The 21,461-nt window shown below is 42.4% G+C and overlaps 1 protein-coding gene across 2 annotated transcripts in view; it reads left to right on the forward strand.

The window, feature by feature from the left end:
- WDR70 (WD repeat domain 70) overlaps positions 1-21,461 on the forward strand; it is a 265,961-nt gene that overhangs the window by 213,427 nt on the left and 31,073 nt on the right. For both annotated transcript variants that reach the window (XM_074952491.1, XM_074952492.1), the window contains one exon: positions 1,731-1,869. In XM_074952491.1, coding sequence (XP_074808592.1) covers positions 1,731-1,869 — 139 coding nt within the window. The remainder of the gene's footprint in view (positions 1-1,730; positions 1,870-21,461) is intronic.

Consider the following 21,461-nt stretch of genomic DNA (forward strand, 5'->3'; position numbering starts at 1 on the left):
AGCAGCTGCAGAAAGAAGGCAAAGCAGGGACCTTCGAATATTCAGACAAGTTTCTACAGTTTTAACTGGACTTCCTCTGACCTGTGCAGATTGGCTGTTTGCACCAACCCTCTTGCTCCACCTCCCTCAGTCACTTCACCTCAGCTTCACTCTACACTTGCCCCTCTCACTTTCCACTCCCCTTGCCTGTCACCTTACCTTCCTTTCAGCTTCCCATCTCCCTTCACTTTTCTTTTCATGTAGTTTATTGCCTCCTAAATAAGCCCACCCCCCAAAAATGACAATAATTGTGCAGCTAACATGATTGCTGTCATCACATAGTTCACTCTGCTTGAGTGTGCTGTCCCCTTCCCACCCTGTGTCTGTGTTGTCTATTTAAATTATAAACTCTCCAGAACAGGGACCATCTGCTACTCTGTGTTTGTACAGTGCCAGGCACAATGGGGTCCCACTCTTGGTTGGTCCCAAAGCACTACCCACAATAAACATTAATAATATTTAATAATTAGCAGGTGTAGTGCAGGAGAGCTGAGTTGGAAAGTAGATAACTGGACATTATATGTAGGATCTATATGTTGAAATTATTGTGCTGGAGCTCTTGGAGGGCAGGTATTGTATTTATTTTTTTATTTTGATTTGTACTGAGCACCTAGTTTTAGGCACAGCCGGTTACAACTCTCACTGAAGATTTATAGTTTTCAAATGATATCTCAGAAATAAGTCAAAGACACTCAGTCTTGGACTTGGAACTCTTTCTGTGTTTCTAGCATTGAGAGAAAGGAAGGAGTATGTTGTAAAATAGTTTTGACCATCTGTTTACAATTGTTGTATGCGACCAGGGTGTATAGCCCCTGGCCTAGGGGCTATAACTGGGTGGAGGTCTTCAGGGATGGGAGTTACCAGACAGAAGTTGGAGGAATTGCAAGCCAAGGTCCCATAAACAAGAGTCAGAGTCAGGCCAGGGTTGGACACCAGAGATCAGAAGTAGTACCAGGTTAGAATCAAAAGGCAAGATCAGAGTCAAACTGAAGTAGACAACGGGAGATCAGAGGGAGTACCAGGCTAGAATTAAGAGGCAGGAATCAGGGTCGAAGTCAAGCTGGAGTCAGAGACCGGAGATCAGGAGACAAGGCAAAGTCTGGCACTACAGTGAGCCAAAGTCTGTGTGGGTGCCCAGACAACTCCCTGGGGTTAAGTAGGGCACTTGGCCAATCAGAGGGCCGCAGGGGACTATCACTCTGGGTCTCTTGGGTGGTATTTCCTGTGGCACCTACTCTCCACAGTGCTTCCTGGTTTTGCCTCTGCATGGCCTCCTGGTGGCAGTGAGAGAATATCAGGTGCCCCATGCTTTACAGAACTGGGTTCTAGTTCCTCGGATTTACAGTTGCAGTTTAAAATTAATTTGACAGATATTTCATTGGTGAAAACAGATTTCATGACCTACTTACTTGTTTATTGATTTGGAAACTGCTGATTTTTTGTTTGTTTCCAGTGGTGAAATTTTGATAAGAAAAAGAGGTATTTTTGTTAGTTTTGCCAAATTTGGGTATTTTGTGCACAGCTTTATTTGTACGTATGATTTTAGTTGTCAGACATAGTTAAGCCATTGACAATAGGTTTTAAAAACCTTTTGTATTAACTGTAACAGATAAAAAACCTGTATTTGTAATGATGTTCCCAAAACATATTACAAGTGTGCCCATTATGATGACGATTTATTTTATCTACAGGACAGATTGCTGTTTCAGCCCAGATGATAAGTTAATTGTCACGGGCACCTCTGTTAAGAAAGGAGGTGGCAATGGGAAGCTTATTTTCTTTGAACGGGAGACATTCCAGAAGGTGTATGAAATAGAAGTCACAGATGCTGTATGTATTTTATTTTTCTTCTAAGGTAGAATTCAAAATGTAAATTAAATCAAGTGTGGTTTTTTTTTTGTTTTTTTTTTGCATTTCACACACAAAAATTAAGGTGTCACTTCTCCTTTTTATGTGCATATAATTCCTATTAACATACATGTAATCTTCATTAACTTTAAAATCTCATTTTTGAGGGCATGCCTGAATGAAGACAGTGTAGAATTCTCTGGAAAAATGCCACCCTTTATTTATTCTATTAAACACTGGGACGAGATGTCCTTGAAGCAGAAGGAAGGTCCCTACTTTAATAGCCGCTCCTATACTAAATGTGCTTCCCCTGGGGACTTCACAACTCTCCAGTTGTGAAACCATGTATAAGTCCAAAGATTCTGACACATGTGTCTGTGCTGTTGAATCCACCAGTTCTCATGTTAAAAGATTCAGCTCTCTTTGGGGGAAACCCATATTTGTCCCCAGTAGTTCGAGGTGTCAGTGCTATGGGTATAGCCTGGGTAACTGCAGAACTCCTCACATTCTTGCGTCAAAATATAAGTCATCTATCTGAAACCCTTGGACAAAGAATACCCTTTGTCAGCAGTAATATGCAGTCCTAAAATACTTGAACTGATAATACAAGAAGGCTTATGTGTATGACTTGAACAACCAGCTATTTCCTAATACAAAAGTGAAGACTATGTCATGTAAAACAAATTGCCATAGTGGTGTACACAGGCAAGAATGTAGAGTTTAGTAGTCAGGGAGTGGAAAAGAGTTGTGGATGTCTGCACACCAAATATGAAGCATCCACTGTGGCTGATAAGACAGAATATCAGGTGGCCAATTATATGCCCCACTGGGTCTAGTAAGCCAATTCATTGATTCCCCTTTCTATGACAGGCACCTCCTGTTGACCCAGCTGTTGAGACATATCAGTCTTCACTGGCACAGCCCAACAAGACTCCAGCTGGAGTCCATTTACACAGAGACTGATATTTGTACAAGAATTTTCTTCATTAGATCCTACTTGATCCTGCAGTAAAATCTGCCTGAGGCTGAATTTGGTATAGCAAATATTTCTATGTTGGAAGACTTGGAAATCAAAAACACAGAGAATTAAGGGTGAAGTAGAAAGAAGAGTGAGGTTTTGAGGGGGAAAACTTTTTTATTTTAACTCACATTTTATATATAGCTGTTATACCACATTGCAGTTTTTCTTTAGTATTAAAGAATTTCTCTAAAGAAAACATTGATGGGATTCCTACACTTTGGTCTCATGTACCTGCTGTGAGTTCAGAATTCACTCTAGCTTTCAAAGATTTTTGGCCTTTTTGTGGCGCCAGTAGTACAGCCTCAAATATCAGTACGTCAATGCCCTCTCTAGAACATCATGACAAATCAAAGGCATCTTCAGCTATGTAAGTTAAAACATGGGTGACAGGCGCTGTGAGTAGCCCCTCTGGGGCATAGGGCAAATGACGAAAATGACACTAAAACTCCAGCAAAACTGAATTTGAAGTCCACAGGAGTGAGAGTCGGGAACTGGTCCTGATGGCTGCATCTCCTACTGGCAGGTGGAGAGAGCTCATTTTACAATAGCAGTCAGAAGAAGTTTGTAGAGACTCCACTTGACTTTTTTGTTCTACAAGAGTGGGAATCCAGTCAGCATGGTGTCTTTTATAGAAGAGTAGTTTCTTACCTGTTAATCTGTTTCTCTGAAAATGTCATTTGACTGTATTTTTACCCAGCCACCCAAGTTCTCTGAGTTGGGAAGGGAAATAACATTTTCAATGACTGACTTTTTTCCTGACGGTCTTGCTCTGTGTGACAGGGTCGGCCAGATGGCTACAGGAGAGTGATAGAAGGCAGATATATTAGCTCCAGGTTGAGTAAATCCCTGTTTCCTGGGTAAGGCAACAGGGAAGGTTCCAGAACAATCAGGAACTTTCTGGAAACAATTAAGACAGACAGGCTGATTAGGACATCTGCAGCTAATCAAGAAGCTGCTAGAATCAATTAAGGCAGGCTAATCAGGGCACCTGGGTTTAAAAAGGAGCTCACTTCAGTTTGTGGTGCATGTGAGGAGCTGGGAGCAAGAGGCACTAGGAGCTGAGACTGAGAACGCGTACTGTTGGAGTACAAGCATTATCAGACACCAGGAGGAAGGTCCTATAGTGAGGATAAAGAAGATGTTGGGAGGAGGCCATGGGGAAGTAGCCCAGGGAGTTGTAGCTGTTGCACAGCTGTTCCAGGAGGCACTCTAGACAGCTACATTCCACAGGGCCCTGGGCTGGAACCCGGAGTAGAGGGTGGGCCTGGGTCCCCCCCAAACCTCCCAACTCCTGGTCAGACACAGGAGGAGTTGACCTGGACTGTGGGTTCAGGAAAACGGCCAAACTGAGGGCTGCCATGAATCTCCGAGGCGAGCAAATCCACCAATACGCGCAAGACCCACCAAGGTAGAGGAGGAGCTTTGTCACACCTAGCATAACAGTTCTTTAGAATTATTGGAAATTCCCAAATGCTTGCAATTTGAGGAGCTATCTACTTCTTACTCGTCTAGGCACTGAAACAGGATGTTCTAGACTGGGTATTGGGCTACTGACAATTCTTGGAATTGGGAGGAGTGAACTACTGTTGCCTCAAAGGGCCAAATATCTGAGAATTGTGGAGAGGATTCCAGCCTGTCTCATTCTTGGGGGCTGAAACCCAAGAGTATCTAAATAGTCCTTTTTAAAAACTAGTAAATGACTTTTTATCCATAAACGTTAAGTACTTTTACTTTTTCCTAATTTGTAGCTTTAAAATTTAAGATTGATATTCTCTTAGTTTGAGTATAATCAATGGATAAACAAATAGAACAACACTGGAATTACTAAATATTATCATAGACTTTGAGGTCAGAAGGGACCATTATGATCGTCTAGTCTGACCTCCTGCACAATGCAAGCCACAGAATCTCACCCACCCATCCACTCCTGTAACAAACCCCTAACCTATGTCTGAGCTATTGAAGTCCTCAGATCATGGTTTAAAGACTTCAAGGTGCAGAGAATTCTCCAGCAAGTGACCTGTGCCCAATGCTGCAGAAGAAGGCGAAAAACCCCCAGGGCCTTTTCCAATCTGCCCTGGAGGAAAATTCCTTCCTAACCCCAAATATGGTGATCGGCTAAATCCTAAAGACTCACCGGCCAGACACCCAGGAAAGAATTCTCTGTAGTAGCTCAGATTCCACACCATCTAACATCCCATCACAGGCCATTGGGCATATTTACTGCTAATAGTCAAAGATCAATTAATTGCCAAAATTAGGTTATCCCATCATACCATCTCCTCCATAAACTTATCAAGCTTAGTCTTGAAGAATTAAGATTTACTAAAGCTGATCTCATGACATAATTTTCTATGGGCCAGCACTAATAATGCCTCTGAAATTGGTCTGTCCAGAATCCAACTTCAACACTGCACATCTAAGAAAAACACAGTGAAACATATTAGCGTTCATCTTAAAAAAAAAAAAAGGGGGGGGGGGTGAATTACCAGTACTCTGAAAGGCCATTTTTAAATAAAAGTAATCTGTTTTCTCAGTGCCTTTCAGTTGCTTGCACAATTCAGCTTTTTCATTAGTATTTTCTTTTTCTTGTTTTTCTCAAATTGCAATGTAAGATGAAGTATAAACAAATTGAGGAATGTTGAAGAATGAATGGATTTTAAAGGCATACAGAGTTTCTGCAGCTTACAAGTTGTACATGCTGCTTGTTGCAAAGATCACAGGTTATAAAGAGAGATTAATATCTTGTACGTGGTTTACAGAAAGATTCTTTCAGCAGTTTGGTACAAATTATTTACTTGCTTTCTACTGAAAGATTTCATAGTTTTTTTCCTCTATAGTCTCTTAAAAATGTAAATAGAACACTTATTGTAATTGAAGATGAATATGTTCTTTTTCGAGTGATTTCACATGTCAGTTCCACTTTAGGTGTTTGTGTGCTCCACGGGCACAGTTGTCAGAGAGTTTTCCCTTAGCAGTATCCATCAAGGCCACACAAGTGCTCTCTCCTGCCTCATGCACCATGCTCAGGCATAAATGGCTGAGCCACCCCGACTTCCCTCAGTTCCTTCCTACCACCTGTGATGGTTTTTGGAGCTCCCTCTCTTTGCTTCTGCAAGTCTTTAGGCAAATCCTGTGGCTCGTGGCCTTTGTATAGTTTGTAAATAATTTTTTTTTAATTGTTGTTTTGTGTGGTTCCAGCACCCAGTCTGGGTACTGGCCTCGGTACCAAAGATATGCTGCACTATCCAGGTTTAAAGCCCTGGCACTCTTGTGATAAGGCAATGCCTAATAGTGACCCTCATCCCAGCTGTGAGCAACAAGTGTAAGGACTTTAAGCCTCCATTCTAAAAAGGATAGGACAACCAGACTAAAGTATCTGCTCCTCAGATAGGTGCTATGTCTTTCATCGGATCTGTCTACCTCACTCCAGGTACAAAGCGCCTCCGCATTGACCAGTAGCACACTTCCAGCACTACTGGTGCAGAGAGGCAGAGCGGCATCACCAGTACTGAGGAAGAGGCATGGAAACTGGACAGGGTGCTGGGACTGTCAGAAGAGGTCAAGCTCCTCTAAAGACTCAGGGATGCATTCAAGGAGAAGACACTCTCTAGAGCACACCTCCAAACAGTGGAGTTCGTTGACTCTGGAGCCCAGTACAGGCATGTTGAGACTGGTTCCTGAATCACCTTCATCAGCATCTCCTCACACGATGGAACTGCAGAGCGTCTTCCTAGTGTGGTCTACTCCTGAGATATTTGAGGTTGCAAGAGAGTTCAAGAGACTCACCTGTCATGGCTTTCCAAGGTACCACCGTAAGTGCCTTCACCTCTGCACTAGGCAGTTCCATCAATTCAGCCATCAGGATACTGGTTAAAGCGGAACTGTCTAGGGCAAAGCCACAGATGACCTCCCTGACTCCCCTTTTTTCACCAGCACCAATGGGTGTGGCATCGCTGTGGTCACAAAGGGAGGCAGCTGCTTCATCAAACTCTGAAATGGAATCCTATGTGTCCCAGCCTAGCCAGTTCCACTATCACTAGTCTAAAAAAGAGGAGTCCTTGTGGCACCTTAGAGACTAACAAATTTATTTGGGCATAAGCTTTCGTGGACTAGAACCCACTTCATCAGATGTATGAAGTAAAAGATACAGGAGCAGGTATAAATACATGAAAGGATGTGGGTTGCTTTACCTAGTGTTAAGTTTCAGTGGTAGATTTATCTCGTTAGACTGACCTATCACTAGTCTGTTACCTGCCTGCCCTGTTTCAGCCTCAGTTACAACAAGGAGCTTATAGAAGGAATCCTTGGGCTATATCAGTGACCCTTCTGGAGCCCATGGTGCTCCCCCTGTCATTCAGGAACAGCCCCGCAGCCCCTCAGCAAGCTCCATCTACTGGTCATCAAGAGCATAGGCAGCACAAGCACCCTAGCATTGGTAGCAAGCCTGGCACAGAACAGATTTGGGATCTCTTGCATGACCAGCTGCAAAAGGAGCAGGAACTGGACCATCCCCCAGTACTGTTGGCATCCTCTTCCTCATCTCTTGATAAGGTAATTGTGGCAGAGCCTATTTGTCCGTTTCCTGATGATTTTAAGACCCATCAGAAATTGTTCACGGGGATGGCTATGGCTGGAGGAGGTCCAGGAAAAAAGTCACACAAGCTGGTGGACATTTTGACATCTGCATTTCAACCAGAATAGCGCTCCTGATAAATGAGGCTATTTTAGATCCTCTGGCAGAGCCCAGCTTCCCTGTCTCCAACTACAAAAAGAGAGGACAGGAGGTACTATGTCCTCTCACAGGAGTCCAAGCACCTGTATAATTATCCCCCTCCAGGCTCCCTTGTAGAGGCAGCAGCCAGTGAAAAATAGAGACAGGACACCAGTTGTGAACCCACCCAAAAAGAGGACAAGAAACTAGACTTGGGAGGGAACTTTATTCGACAGGTGGTTCACAGCTTCATATTGCAATCCAGCAAGATTGCTGTGGTGGTACAATTTCACCCAGTGGGATGCAGTTTCAGAGTCTCAAGACAAGCTCCCAGATGAGGTGAAACAGGAGTTCCAGTCTTTGATAGAGGAGGGTAAGTTGGTCACCAGACCAGTTCTGCAGGTGGGTCTCAATACAGCAGATTTTGCAGTTGACAGCATGGCCTCTGCAATCATGATGAGGCACTCATCCTGGTTAAGCTCTTCCCTGCAGAGGTGCAGTGGACAATCTAGGATTTGCCTTTTGAAAGATTGACAAGACTCTGCATGGTCTCAAAGACACTAGAGTAACCTTGAAATCCCTGGACGTTTACAGCCTAGCAGTCAAGTAGAAGGCATTCCATCCTCATCAGTCCCAGCGTTTTCAGGGGTTTGTCCCTCTAGCCCAAGACCTGCCAAGGAAAAGGACCAGAGGTTACAAAAGACAGCTGCTGCCTGCTTCAGCAGCCACAAGTTCATCAAGGCAGGTGGCATCTTCCAGGAACTCATTTTGATGGACAGGTTGAGAGCAGTCTAGCAGTTCTAAAAGTGTCATCTTTTTTCTTTTCCAGTTTTTGAAAACCACCTTCCCCACTTCTGTCACGTTTGGACTCACATCACAACAGATCGATGGGTTCTAAGCAGAGTGGGATGTATACTCTAATTTATTTGTACCCCCATCCTGCTTCCCCATCCCTCTTCAGGGACCACCCTCTCACAAGACAGTGTTACTGCGAGAAATACAATCACTTCTTGTAGAAGCTGTAGAGCAGAGGTGGGCAAACTACGGCCCACGGGCCCTTCCTGCCCGGCCCCTGAGCTTCTGGCCTGGGAGGCTAGTCCCCGGCCCCTCCCGTACTGTTCCACTTCTCCTGCAGCCTCAGTGCACCGCGCCGCCAGCACAATGCTATGGCCGGGCAGCACAGTTGCAGAGCTGCAGCATGACGCGGTGCTCTGGGCGGCACAGCTGAGGGGCCACCAGTCACCTGTGCTCCAGGGAGCGCAGTAAGGGGGCAGGGAGCGGGGGGGGGGGTCAGGGGATGGGGGTGTGGATGGGTTCGGGGCGGTCAGAGGGCAGGGAACAGAGGGGTTGGATGGGGCAGGAGTCCTGGGGGGCAGATCAGTAATGAGAGGGGGGTTGGATGGGGCAGCAGGGGGCAGTCAGGGGTGGGGAGTCCAGGGGTGGTCAGGGGACAGGGAGCAGGGGGTGGTGGATGGGGTAGGAGTCCCGGGGGGGGCCATCAGGGGACAGGGGGGGTTGGATGGGGCAGGAGTTCCAGGGGAGCTGTCAGGGGGTAAGAAACGGGGGGGTCGGATAAGGGGCCATGCCTGCCTGTTTGGGGAGACACAGCCTCCCCTAACTGGCCCGCCGTATAATTTTGGAAACCCAATGTGGCCCTCAGGCCAAAAAGTTTGCCCGCCCCTGCTGTAGAGGATGTCCTTCCCTTTTTCAGAGAAAAGGGGTTTTACTCCTGATACGTCCTGATTCCAAAGCCAAAAGGTGGTCTAAGGCAGTTAAACAAGTTCTTAAAAAATCAAAATTCCAGATGTTCACTCTAGCTTCCATAATCCCTTCTGTAGAGCTCGGGGACTGGTATGCTGCTCTCAATTTAAAGGATGCCTACTTTCATGTGACAATTCATCCGTGCCACAGAAAATATCTGAGATTCACTGTCAGCGGTTGCCATCATCAGTGCACAATGCTCCCCTTTGGCCTCTCGAATGCCCCTATGTTTTTGCAAAGTGGATGGCAGTAGTATCAGCTTTCCTTCAGATGTCAGGGGTCCATGTTTTCCCTTACTTGTACAAATGGCTGATAAGAGGTCAATCCAGGTAGTAGATGGTGTCCAGCATCATCATAAGCATAATCCAATCCACCTTCGATGCACTCAGCCTGCTGATCAACTCAGACATGTCAGTCCTGTCTCCATTACAGAAAATGGAATACATTGGAGCAATTCTGGACTTGACATTCTGCTCCAGAGCAGTTCACAGCCCTGGTTCATTGACAGATGCTTTTCTACTGCCATTGTCAGAGGGTCTCCTGTACACTTTTCCCCCATCTCTCTTCTGGCCAAAGTGCAAAGCTAGGTCAAAGCCTGACTTGTATTGATCACCCTGGCATGGCATGGCTCTGTCAACACTTGTTCTTCCTTGAATAGTGTCCCTATGAGTACTCCACTATAGGTATGTCTGTGCCCCTGCGCTGCTGATTGGAAAACTTCGTAACATTGTCCATTAGGCACGCACATATGCTGTCTCTCTTCGTGCTGTGCCACAAGCACTTGGGTGCTAACCCTCCTCAGTTCCTTGTCAACCACCCCTAGCTAGAGATGGCTCTATTAACAGTCTGTTAAGGCTATTGTTCTCCTGTTTGCGTTAGCAATATTCCCCAGTATAGTTCTAGTTATAGTTCTGATTGCTATTTTTCTGTTGTTTCTACCTTTAATTTTTTTTTCTTCTTTTAGTCTTTTTCCCCATTGGGGACCCTTCCCCTTAGCAGGGTATGTCCAGCTCCCTGGGCTTCAAGAAGTGCCGCACCTACAATGAGGCGATCCCGGATGCACTCTCAGTGCATCCTCTGCCTCGGTGAGGGCCACATACAACAAAAGTGTACCCTCTGCGAGCAGCTCCGGCCGAGATCCCGCAAGGATAGAGAGCTCTGCCAGAAGATTATCTTCGTGGAGGTAGCTCTCCAACCTCAGTCTCCCGGCAGATGTGAGTTTTGCCCACAACCTTCAACTTCTGGTTCAAGAATGTACCCACAGATGGCTCCTCCACCACCACCATCTTGGTACAGCCACCCCTGGGCACCTGCACCAGACCCTATGCCACCACAGTGGCCATAATGGGATCACTGGGCAGCACACCAAAAGCCTGCCTCACAAGCTTCAAGCCTCGCCCGAGAACTTTTCAGGCACACTACCTCAGCAGCAGTATCTAGGACCTCAGAACTGCCTTAGGAGATGGAGGAACAGGAAGCCGGTACTGAGGAGGACATAACACCAAATACTGTATCCGCCTCCCCCACAGACAAAGCTGTCATGCCTCTCCCACCAGTTCTGGCAGATGACTTCTGTCTTTTCCAGGAGCTGGCAAAGAGGCTGACAGACACCCTCCACATACCTGTAGAATAGGCCAAGGACTCCAACCATCAGCTCCTTGATATCTTCCATTCTTCGTAGTCCTGAAGGGTTGTCCTCATAATTAATGAATTCATTTTAGAGCTGGCTAAAACAGTGTGGCAAAGCCCAGCATCAGTAGCTTGAACTTGTAAGCATGGGGACAAAAAATACTATGTCCCTGCAAAGGAATCAGAGTTCCATTGTTCACACTTGCCATCCAATTCCATCGTGATGGACGCTGTCAATTCCCATGGCCGACAACACCACTCCAGGGCTGTGTCCTACGACAGGGATTGGAAGTGCTTTGATCTCTTTCATAGGAAAGCATATTCCTTGTCCACCTTATAGTTCCATATTGCCATCTATCAGGCGGTCACGGCCAAATAAGACTACACAAATTAAACAAACTTAATTATTTTATTGATAAACTGCCAGAGGTACATTGGGAATCCTTCAAGGCCATCATTCAGGAAGGGCAACTAGTGGTAAAAACATCACTACAGGCTGCCATAGATGCCGCCGACATGGCAGCTGGGTCAATCTCCATGGTATTGATGATGCAACGGGCATTGTGGCTCCACTTGTCAGGATTCCTGAAAGAGGTGCAGTCTGTGGTGAAAGATCTTCCCTTTGAGGACACGAGCTCTTTGTTGAAAAGACCAATGCCTCCCTTCATACCCTGAGGGATTCCATGGCTACGCTCCGGTCGCTGGGAATCTATACACTGGGGCAAAAGAGTTGATTTAGTTCCCAATCCCAGCATAGGCCATGTGCGGCTCAGTACCAACCTCAGCTCCATTATGAAACGCAAAGGAAGAAAGGAAAATTCCCAAAACACAAGCCATCTGGTCTGCAGCCTTTGCCCAAACCCCTGTATCTAAGCATCACTTTTGCCTGGCAGGTCAAGGCACCGCAAGACCACTCCCTATAACTGACACAATCGACCATGTTTGTACATCCATTTGGCCACCGATTGGCTGCGTTCCGCAGTGCCTGGGAATGCATAATTTCTGTCAATGGGTCTTAAAGATTGCCCAATCTGGGTACCCCATCCATTTCACCTCCCTACCCCCTCCACAGCAACCTTCCCCATCCCTCTTCAGGGACCCTTCTCACTAGAGTTTACTACAGCAGGAAATAGATTGCCTCCTCCAGGTAGGAGCCATAGAACCAGAACCTCAACATCTATGAGGCAAGGAATTCTACTCTCGTTACTGCCTAATACCCAAAAGAAAGGGGGAGACCCATACTGGACCTCAGAACTCTCAACAAGTTTGCAAAACTCAGAAGTTCAAGATGGTCACCTTATCAACGATCATTCCAACACTGGAACTACTACACCAACACCTAGAAAGCTCCGGCTCAAGGGAAGCGCAGGAGATTCTGTTACACAGTAGAAAGTCCTCCACATGACATACTTAGCTGCAGAAATGGTCCAGCTTTCAGATTTGGTGCATGTCTCAACAAATCTCCCCAATATCTGTGACTCTTTCACGCATCCTAGACTATGCTCTGACCCTTAAAAAAGTCAGGATTATCCCTAAGGTCTCTTAGGGTTCATCTAGCAGCTATAACAGCCTTTCACCAACCTGTAGAAGGATACTCGGTGCTGTCACACACAACCACTAAAAGATTCTTCAAGGGTATAATAAACCTCTTCCCTCAACCTCCCCAACTTCCCATCCCCATGTGGGACCTAAAACTGATGCTGAAAGGGCTGACTAGGCCTCTCTTTGAACCCATGACCACCTGTTCACTAACGAACCTATCAATGAAAACAGCCTTCTTGATAGCGATTACCTCAGCCAAAAGAATAGGAGAGATAACAGCTCTGATGGTGTATCTCCCTTACACGGTATTCTCTCCGGACAAAGTTACGGCCAGGCCGCATCCAAAATTCATCCCTAAGGTAACCTCCCTGTTTCACATGAATCAGTTGATTCACCTTCCAGTCTTCTACCCGAAACCCCTCACCAAGACAGCAGGGAGGCTATACTTCATAACCTAGATGTCCGGGGAGCCCTGGCCTTCTACCTTGATAGGACAAAGGCCTTCAGGAATTCCCCCAGACTTTTCGTCTCCATTGCAGAAGGATCCAAGGGCTCACCAATATCAGCCCAGAGACTCTCTAAGTGTATATCGAATTGCATTAGACAGTACTACCAAATTCACAGCATGACCCCTCCAGACTCAATTCATACACTCTACAAGATCAGTCTCCTCATCTGTCTCCTCCTTCAAGAATGTTCCTATCACAGACATCTGTAGAGCAGTGACGGGGGTGTCAGGCCACACTTTTGCAGAACACTATGCTATCATAGGGGACTCCGCCTCTGATGCCATCTTCGGCTCCACAGTGCTGTCATCTGTAACTGATCTGAAACCGAAGTCCCGGCCCTCTGCAGTGCTGGTGACGCTAAATTTGGACACATGGTTCTCCAGTCCCTGTTCAAATAGACTCCAAACCCACCTCCAGTTGGAACTGCTTGTGAGTAATCTACAGTAGAATGGACATGTGCAATCACTTGAAGAAGAAAAAACTGTTACTAACCTTTTCATAACTCCTGTTCTTCAAGATGTGTTGCACATGTCCATTCCATGGACCACCCTCCTTTCCCTCTGTCAAAGTCTGTCTGGTAGGAAGGAACTGAGGAGAGTCTGGGACAGCTTGGCCCTTTATGCCTGCACATGGTGTATGAAACAGTAGAGGGCACTCATACTGCCCTGATGGGTACCAATAAGGAAAAAAATCTCTGGCAACTATGCGTTGGACTGTGCAAATGCCTATAGTGAAATTGACACGTGCACCACATCTTGAAAAACAACAGTTACAGAATGGTTAGTAACCATTTTTACTGTTGCCTAAAACGTCAGCTTGTCTTACTGGAGAGAGCTACTTGCCCTGTTCCTATGTATATCTATAGTGTTTAAATTAGGGCTGTCAAGTGATTAAAAAAATTAATCACGATTAATTGCACGATTAATCACGCAATTAAAAGATTAATCGCATTGTTAAACAATAATAGAATACCATTTAAATATTTGTGGATGTTTTCTACATTTTCAAATATATTGATTTCAATTACAACTCCGAATACAAAGTGTACAATGCTCACTTTATATTTATTTTTGATTACAAATATGTGTGCTGTAAAAAACAAAAGAAATTGTATTTTTTCAACTCACTTCATACAAGTACTGTAATGCAATCTCTTTATCATGAAAGTTGAACTTACAAATGTAGAATTATGTACAAAAAATAATTGCATTCAAAAATAAAACAATGTAAAACTTTAGAGCCTACAAGTCCACTCAATCCTACTTCTTGTTCAGCCAGTTGCTTAGACAAACAAGTTTGTTTACATTTGCGGGAGATAATGCTGCCTGTTTCTTGTTTACAATGTCACCTGAAAGTGAGAACAGGCGTTTGCATGGCACTGTTGTAGCCAGCATTGCAAGATAATTACCTACCAGATGTGCTAAAGATTCATATGTCACTTCATCTTCAACCACCATTCCAGAGGACATGCGTCCGTGCTGATGACAGGTTCTGCTCAATAACGATCCAAAGCAGTGCAGACCGACGCATGTTCACTTTCATCATCTGAGTCAGATGCCACCAGCAGAAGGTTGATTTTCTTTTTTGGTGGTTTGGGTTCTGTAGTTTCCACATCAGAGTGTTTCTCTTTTAAGACTTCTGAAAGCATACTCCACACCTTGTCCTCCTCAGATTTTGGAAGGGAATTCAGATTCTTAAACTTTGGGTCGAGTTCTGTAGCTATCTTTAGAAATTTTACATTGGTACCTTCTTTGTGTTTTGTCAAATCTGTGTGAAAGTGTTCTTAAAACGAACATGTGCTGGATCATGATCCAAGACCGCTATAATATGAAATACATAGCAGAATGTGGGTAAAACAGAGCAGGAGACATACTGCTCTCCCCCAAGGAGTTCAGTCAAAATTTAATTAACACATTTTTTTTTAAACAAGCATCATCAGCATGAAAGCATGTCCTCTGGAATGGTGGCCGAAGCATGAAGGGACATATGGATGTTTATCATATCTGGCACATAAATACTTTGCAGTTCAGACTACAAAAGTGCCATGCAAATGCCTGTTCTCACTTTCAGGTGACATTGTAAATAAGAAGCGGGCAGCATTATCTCCCATAAATGTAAGCAAACTTGTTTGTCTTAGTGATTGGCTGAATAAGAAGTAGGACTAAGTGGACTTGTAGGCGCTAAAGTTTTACATTGTTTTGTTTTTGAGTGCAGTTATGTAACAAAAATATCTACATTTGTAAGTCTCACTTTCACGATAAAGAGATTGCATTAAGGTACTTTCACAAGGTGAATGTACTATTTCTTTTGTTTATCATTTTTACAGTCCAAATATTTGTAATAAAAATAATATAAAGTGATCACTGTCTACTTTGTATTCTGTGTTGTAATTTAAATCATTATATTTGAAAATGTAGGAAAACATCAAAAATATCTTATAAATTTCAATTGGTATTCTAATGTTTAACGGTGCGATTAAAACTGCGATTAATTTTTCGAGTTTTTAATCGCGTGAGTTAACTGTGATTAATTAACAGTCCTCGTTTAAATGTGTAATTTACAGTGTGTATATTTTGTGTGTATTCATGCTTATGTAGTTGGATTTACAAACTGTGTGTGTGTGCATTAAAAGAGTGTGTGAGTACACAAATGTATATCAGTTGGTAATGAAGGACTTAATCTGTTCACCGGCCTCATGCAAGTAGTCTCAGTGACTTGAAGCAGGATTTAATCCAAAATGTTGAGGAAAAATTGCATCGTTAGCCCTTTATTTCAACAATGAACTTAAAATAATAGGACTTATTAAGGGTAATTATAAACCAGCTCTGGTGGTACAGTATACGTATTGGGAAGAAAAAAATAACAAAGAACACTACTGTGTAGAAAGTTTAAATTATGCAGATAATACAGTTTTTATAGCTGTTTTGTATTGCTTCCATGTTTTTATGGTGTTCCAACAATATAGATAATTCAAAAATGCTAATGGGCAGTAAACTTAATCTTAAACCTTCTTGATAAATAGCCAGTGCATTTGGCCTGTAAATGAACCCTGGTGGGTAATGGGACTAAATTGAATGGGAATGTCTGACCAAAGTAGTGTCTGACATTCCTTTCCATCATACCAAGCAAACCTTTTTTCACCTCTTCTTTTAAGTTTTCATGGGAAAGTGCATTATTGCTTCAAAGCTGCTGGAATGAAACTTTTTGGTTTTACTAATGGGCTGCAATGTGTTAGCCTCCATTGTTCCGACACATTAATTTAGTTTTCATGCACTTACATGTTTTTTTAAGGGCTAGTCTGCACTAGAAGCGCTATAGTGGCGCAGCTGCACCAATACAGATGTGCCACTGTAGTGCATCTGGTGGAGACACTGTATGCCGATGGGAGAGCGCTCTCTCATCAGCATAATAAAACCACCTCCATGAGACGCGGTAGCTATGTCAGTGGGAAAAGCTCTTCTGCTGACATAGCACTGTCCACACCAGCACTTAGGTTGGTGTAACATCACTCAGGGGGTGGCTTATTCAGACCCCTGAGTGACGTAAGTTATATCAATGTAAGTGGTAGTGTGTACAAGCCCTAAGATACTTTCTAAGACTAAATTCTGCTGCTCCTATTCCTGATCATCATGCCACCATGAAGAGACTGGGACTTTCTAGGAGTAAAGCTTATTCAAAAATAACCTTGCTGAATTAGAATTAAGCATTTGCAAATATACATGGTACATATGCCTGCATTTCAGGATACTGGCAGGACATCCCCTCACCGCAGGCATCTGTACCTCCTGTTCAGAACCCTTAGTTCCCCCACCCACACATAGACTAAGGGGCTTGTGCACTATGTTATAATCCAACTCCGGTCCAGCGTCTGCAAAATTGGGCCCTTTGTACACACACTGCTCCATCACTAGGAAATGGTGAGGGTTTTATCTTGTGACTGTTACTCATATTAAGCCTCCAACTTGTGCACAGCTAAAAAGGATGATCAGCCAAAGAATAGTCTTCTTTAGATGTTCTAGATTAGATTCTCCCTCTGTTGGCAATAATCACTCTCTCAGCTGTAGAAAAATAAGTCTTGTCTTGACCAGCTCACACAGACATTCCTCAGTTGTTGTTGTCTCCCATTTCTGTCTGACACAATAATCCTGCAAAAAAAGTTTTCTTCTTTTTGCCCTAATTCCAAATCTCCAAAAGTAAAGCAGTTGCACTTGTTAAATGTGGTAGGGACTTTATGATATTGTTTTCACAGAACTAAGGAGTTCAAGAACATTCTGAAGGCATGTGCTCTCTCTTTCTGAGGCCGAAGAAAGGAATAAAGAGCTTTTTATACTCTAGTATAATGAATCAAGGCCTGATTGACAGAAATTTACCAAATGGCCCAAGTTGATATTTCCTTGTGGTTTTTGAGTCCCGTTCTACTAAAGGGATTTCTGTCTCCTAAGCAGAAAGTAGATCAGTATCTATTTTTATAGTTAGGGGGTGGTGATTTTGGTGCCAACATTCCAGCAGCAGAGCAATCCTTTTACCTGTATGGGACAGGGAGTGAGTTACAACCCATTAGTCTCAGGGCGGAGAAAGACTCTATACAAAAAACTGTGTTCCAGTTTAGACAAATTGCTATTTAAACATGAAAGTAGAAGTAACTAACAATCTAGAATTAATAGAAAGTTTGAGAGTAGGTGATGCAACCATTTTGACTAGAAAGTGGAATACAAAATACAGATTTTGGAAATAACAATGAAATTTTCATAGATGGTGAGCAACTATTTAAAAAAGAATTAGGGTATGTCCTAATTAGAATGCAAAAGCTTGAGCTGTAGTAATGCAGTTTCCTGTATAATGAAGTAACTTTTCTCCTTTCATTCTGTGATGTCACAAGAATTAAGGCAATATGGACCTCCTCTTCCTACTCTCTCTCCCAAAAACAAAATAAGTGCTGCTGTCAGTAGTTATTTCGGAGTATGTGAAGAATTAACTATGCATCTTCAATCACTGTAACAACAAAAAGAAGGGGTTGTGTGCCTAATTTCCATATATGCTGTGCTGAAAAGGTAGCTTCAGTACCTAACAAGATAGGTGTTTGAAAATGCTCTGTCTTGCAGTTTTCCTCCAATATTATTAGAAGTTTTTTCCTATTGGTCAAATACAATGTGATTCTGACTAAGGTCAAGTACTTACTGTCCTAATGCAAGGAAGCCATTAATTGAAGTCAATGAAAGTTAAACTTGTGGCTCAGTTCTAATCTGACAATATGCTACATGCATGTATCAAAATATTTGCAATTTCCAAGATACAGAGTGCACACCCATGTGTCTTAAAAATTGGAATCCTGCCCTCAATTATTGCTCTCTGCAACTGTTTTTTAGCCTATTTCCCATTAGTATATAGAGAATTGTAATTTTCTCTTACTCGTTTCCAGTTCAGATTCCTTTGAGCATTTCCATACATTTTCAAAGTCACATTTCACAAAGTCAAAAACATTAGTGCTACTTCCTTTACTACTTTATGCTCCTGAGTATTCTAATAATTGTGTGAACACTACATTCTAGATACTTAATCTCCCACTTTATTTATTGCACTTGGCTCCTTTTCTAGGATGAGATCCAGAGGAGCCTCAGTTCTGATTTTTTTGGCTTTTTGGGTTTAAGGCAGACCCTTTGTATAATTTTAGCATAGTTTTTGTTGTGTAAACAGGCTCTTTCGGGCTGGAGTGAGAGAGCTTCAGCATAATATCAATACATGAGGATGTCTTTTTCCACTTCAAAGGGCAATTTAGATGAATTGTGTAAATAAATTTATGGCATTTGTTTTTCAGTTCTGCAAATATTTTTAAATAGATCAGTTTTAAATGAATTTTTGATCTTTTTCAGTTTTGCATACAACTTAATTTGGAATAGTAACTGTCATAGGCCCATATGCCCCTGTCATGAAGGAAGGAAGAAAGCTAATTAAAATACAGCTGTTCTCTAAAAGCCATGTAGTCTGTATTCTCTCCCTCCTCTGGTCTGTGGAAGCAGTTAGTGGGCAGACCACCCCTTCCTAGCCATTGTAGCATGGCAGACCTACCATTAGCTGCTGGCTCACCACCATGCTCCAAGACACCAATAAAGGGAGATTACAAAGTGTGCAGTTGGAATTAATATTGTCACAAGCAGCATTAACTTTCTATGATTACTTACTACAGATCTTCAGCTGTTCTTGTAGGGGAGCATACCAATTAATGGAACTAATGGGCCATGCAGATCTTTTGCAGTGGGAGGAAAGTGGCTAAGGGAGGGATGAAAAGGGCATTCACTGCCTGTATCTGCTTTTTCTCTTACTCCCATAATTGCACCATGATTTTTTTGTAGTTTTGCTCTCCTCTGTGCATACAGACCTTAATTATTACTCCCTAATAATACTTATAACCTTGCACTTTATTTTATAGCGTCAGTAGTTATTCCACAAGTTAAAATTAAAGTTTGAAGAAGTTTGACTTTCTGTCCACCCTCAGCTTCCCAAAGAATAAATTTCACAGCCACATCTCATCCCAGGATACTTGGAAGTTTCTTGGAAGTTTGGGAAAATCAGAAAAAAGTTTTTAATGTGATAAGCCCTAATTCTGAGCTTGGTTCGGTACAGGCGGTAAGGGGTGCTAAGATGTCTTTACATTACCTTTTCAGTCTAGAGGTAGCCAGGAATCATTCTGCTCCTCTCTAAAAGTTAGAACAGTCCCAACTATTGCAGCATCCCGGAGCATCCAGTTTGGTGCACTCCTGCTCATGTTTTGTAATGAGTAATCTTGTGGTATATATTGGTATGTAGTGGGATTTTATAGTCTCCTAAAAATTTTTTTTTTAACTTTTGCACGTGTATATATATGCCATGTAAATCAGGTGGGTGGAGAGTCAGGGATGAATGACTTTATGCCATCGAGGAACTGACCGAATGCCTTTGCCATTAATTTCCAAAGTTTTAAATGTATTATTTAAAGGTATAAAATTGTCTTTAAGACAGTGTAATATTTTGGAGATGGGGAAGTGAGAGGAGAGATTCCACTAAAACATACTTTCAAAGTGAACTCTTATTAATACAAACTAAGGGCCCGATCCTGGGAAGATTTAATCCTGTCATCTAAGTCAGTTGAACTCTATGTAAAACTAAACACATGTAAATCTTTCCAGAACTGGGCCTTTCTTGAATATACTTAACTTGAAGAATGGGGCTTTGCTTTTAATTTCCTGGTAATTGTCAGTTTATCTTTCAGGTTTTACATTCAGGAAAATTTTCCATGAAATCCCAGCAAACCTCATTTAAATATGGATATCCTTATCTTTAATTTATTGTGTTGTGAAAAATTAAAAAGCCAAGAAGTGTGAATTAGGTTGTTCTTTTTTTTTAACTTCCTACATTTTGATCATTCAAATTTCACTCCAAATTCCTGACTTCAAAGTGTTTCTCAGAGTTTTCATTGGTTTGACTCCCATTCTTTTTATTGGAATGTTTGTGGCTAAATCCAAACCTGTTGCTTTGAAATTTTACTCATATTTTTCAGCATTTTTTGTATTGAATTTTTTTTGGACACCAGGTTCTATTCTGCCCTCTACTGAGTCTGTGCAACCCCACTGAAGCGGTTAGGGCATAACTGAAGGTAGAAAATTTGTACCATTCTTTTTATTTTTATGTCCGTTGGTGAAACATGTCAACAGTTTAACAGAACATAGCAATGCTATGTAATAATTTAAGACAGGGATAGAAGTGGTGAATATTGTTTCTACTTGTTAAATTCAGGGGAAAATTAGGAGAGCAGAATGTATTTTCCAAAGCTACAGTTTGTCCAGGACACTGAGATTAACATCCCTGCTATTAATTAAAAAATATCATAAGATATGTAATGACAAATTGTCACTATTAGGTCAATAGACACAGCATTTATATGTTGTAAAACCAAACTTTTTCAAAACTTAACTTTTTATCTTCAGCTATTTGTAGTGTCATAGGTAAGGGTGCATGTTTTTAAATTTTATTAGTTTTGTAACTCTTGACTGGACCCCTTAAATGTAAATGCAACTCCATATAACCACTAAACCTCTGTGTCAGACAAAGTTAATGTTAATTAATTTATTGTATCTTTAAAAAATTATGCAAATAAGCAGCAAGAGGGACTTTCTTAAATAATATTGCTTAATTATATTTTAAATGTTTTAAAGACAATAGATGGTACTGCATTAAAGTCAATAAAAATAAACAGTTCTTCACCATGAAATTACAGTTCATTGAAAATCTAAAGATATGATTTATGTTAGACTACATAGGTGCGTTAAATAAATTTGCTACCTGGATACTTACCATGATGTTGACAGACTGGTGTTCCAACAGCAGTGCTGACATAAAAATTATAGTTTAGACAAACATACTG

This window comes from Natator depressus, chromosome 5, assembly GCF_965152275.1.
Source record: "Natator depressus isolate rNatDep1 chromosome 5, rNatDep2.hap1, whole genome shotgun sequence".
In the NCBI taxonomy this organism is placed as follows: Eukaryota; Metazoa; Chordata; order Testudines; family Cheloniidae; genus Natator; species Natator depressus.